Source organism: Parus major, chromosome 10 (assembly GCF_001522545.3).
Source record: "Parus major isolate Abel chromosome 10, Parus_major1.1, whole genome shotgun sequence".
In the NCBI taxonomy this organism is placed as follows: Eukaryota; Metazoa; Chordata; class Aves; order Passeriformes; family Paridae; genus Parus; species Parus major.
In genome coordinates, this window is record NC_031779.1 from 1,587,708 (window position 1) to 1,589,951 (window position 2,244).

The 2,244-nt window shown below is 64.6% G+C and overlaps 1 protein-coding gene across 5 annotated transcripts in view; it reads left to right on the forward strand.

Annotated features, from left to right (window-relative positions):
* Window positions 1-2,244, forward strand: part of CD276 (CD276 molecule) — a 6,321-nt gene that overhangs the window by 1,117 nt on the left and 2,960 nt on the right. For 4 of the 5 annotated variants that reach the window (XR_004498926.1, XM_033517062.1, XM_033517061.1 and 1 more), the window contains exons 2-3: window positions 785-1,135; window positions 1,249-1,545. Coding sequence is in view for 4 of the 5 variants with exons in the window: in XM_033517062.1 (XP_033372953.1) it covers window positions 785-1,135; window positions 1,249-1,545 (648 nt within the window). In the remaining variant the exon portion in view is untranslated. Of the gene's footprint in view, window positions 1-784; window positions 1,136-1,248; window positions 1,546-1,759; window positions 2,239-2,244 lie in introns of those variants that run through there. The other variant, XM_033517063.1, reaches the window with a different exon arrangement.

Sequence of the window (2,244 nt, forward strand, 5' to 3'; positions counted from 1 at the left end):
GATGAGCTGGAATGGTGCTGTGCCACTCCAGCTGGAGCACTGGTGCCACCTAGCGCCTGCCAGCCTGGCCAGGGCTGGGTCCTCCTGGGGACCGCGTCCCCACCGCTGCCACCCTGTCCTGCCCCTCTGGGACCACTCCAGGCTCCAGGGCAGGTTTGGGTGCCCTTGGCAGCTCCTGGCAGCTGGAAGTGTGTCCCTTCCATGGGCATCCCTTGATTTCCTTGGCTGTTATCCAGCTTTGGGTGCTCCTGGCAGCTGGAATTGCTCCCAGCGTGACAGCCCTGAGATGCCACCTGCCAACATGTCCCTCCTGTGGGCATTGCTTGGGTGTTATCCACCCTTGGGTGCTCCTGGAAGCTCCTGGGAGCTGAAGGTGTCCTTGGTTTGGTGCTGGATGTGGGATTGTCCCCCTTCCATCAGGGTGGCATGGCCAGGGACAGCCCTGAGATGCCACCTGCCCACGTGTCCATCCTATGGGCATTGCTTGGATGTTACCCACCTTTGGGTGCTTCTGGAAGCTCCTGGAAGCTCCTGGAAGCTCCTGGGAGCTGAAGGTGCCCCTGGTTTGGTGCTAGATGTGGGATTGTCCCCCTTCCATCAGGGTGGCATATCCCCTGAGATGCCAGCTGCCCACGCGTCCCTCCCACGCGCATCCCTGGGTTTTCTCGGACGCATCCCTGGGTTTTCTCGGACGCATCCCTGGGTTTTCTCGGACGCCATCCAGCCGCAGAACTCAGGAGGTGCTCCTGGAGGCGTCCCAGTGCGTCCTGGTGCCCTCCCGCAGGTGCCATGGAGATCCAGGTGCCGGAGGAGCCCGTGGTGGCCCTGTTCGGCCACGACGCCACCCTGCGCTGCTCCTTCTCGCCCGAGGCCAACTTCAGCGTGGCGGAGCTGAGCCTCATCTGGCAGCTGACGGACACCAAGCGCCTGGTGCACGGCTTCTCCGGGGGCCGCGACCTGCTGCAGGACCAGGGCCGCGGCTATGCCAACCGCACCTCGCTCTTCTACGACCAGCTGGCCCGGGGCAACGTGTCCCTGCTGCTGCGGCGCGTGGAGATCTCGGACGAGGGCAGCTTCACCTGCTTCGTGCGCGTGCGCGACTACAACAGCGCCGCCGTCACGCTGCAGGTGGCGGGTGAGCTCCTGAAACGCCCCCAGTGGAATCGGGGACCCCCAAAATATTCCTCAGAGGAGAGGAGAGCCCATCCCGATCCTCACGCAGCCCCCCGTTGTCCTCCCCGCCTGCAGCTCCCTACTCCAAGCCCAGCGTGCACCTGGAGCCCAGCAAGGACCTGAAGCCGGGCGACGTGGCCGTGGTGACGTGCCACGCGTCCCGCGGCTACCCCGAGGCCAGCGTGCTGTGGCAGGACGGCCGCGGCGCCAACCTGACGGCCAACGTCAGCACCTCGCAGGTGGCCAACGAGGAGGGGCTCTTCGAGGTGCGCAGCGTCCTGCGTGTGCTGGTGGAGCCCAGCGTCACCTACTCCTGCCTGGTGCTCAACGCCGTGCTGCGGCAGCATGGCCACGCCTCCGTCACCATCACGGGTGAGCCAGGGGCCGGGGGAGGTGACCCTGGTGACACCGGCACCCAAAGCGACCCTGGGGAGCTGGGGGAGGTGACCCTGGTGGCACCCTGGAAGCTTTGGGGAGGTGACCCTGGTGGCATCTGCACTCAGAGCTGCCCTTGGGGTCTGTGTGAGGTGACCCTGGTGGCACTGGTGCCCAAAGCCATCCTGGGGGTTGCTGTCCCATATCCTAGGTTCCCTCTGGAATCTGGGGGTCCCTACCAGGCTTTTCCAGGACCTGAAGGGAGCTGAGGAGAAAGGTGGAGAAAAGCTGCTTGGAATGACAAGACACAGGAATGGTTTCCCGCTGCCAGAGGGCAGGGATGGATGGGATAGTGGGAAGGAATTCCTGGCTGTGAGGGTGGGGAGGGGCTGAGATGGAATTCTGAGGGCAGCTGGAGGTGCCCCTGGATCCCTGGAAGTGCCCAAGGCCAGGCTGGAGCAGCCTGGGACACGGGGAGGGCGGGGGTGGCACTGGTGACCTTCATGTCCTCCGTGGTGACATTGCCCTGGCTGGCTCGTGATCCATCCTGGATGTGGGGTCACCCTGGATGTGGGGTCCTCCTGGATTTGGGATCGGCCACCCTGGACCACTCTGGATGTGGGATGGGACCACCCTGAAATATTGAACCTGGATGTGGGATCACCCTGGCTGTGGGATCCCCCTGGCTGTGGGATC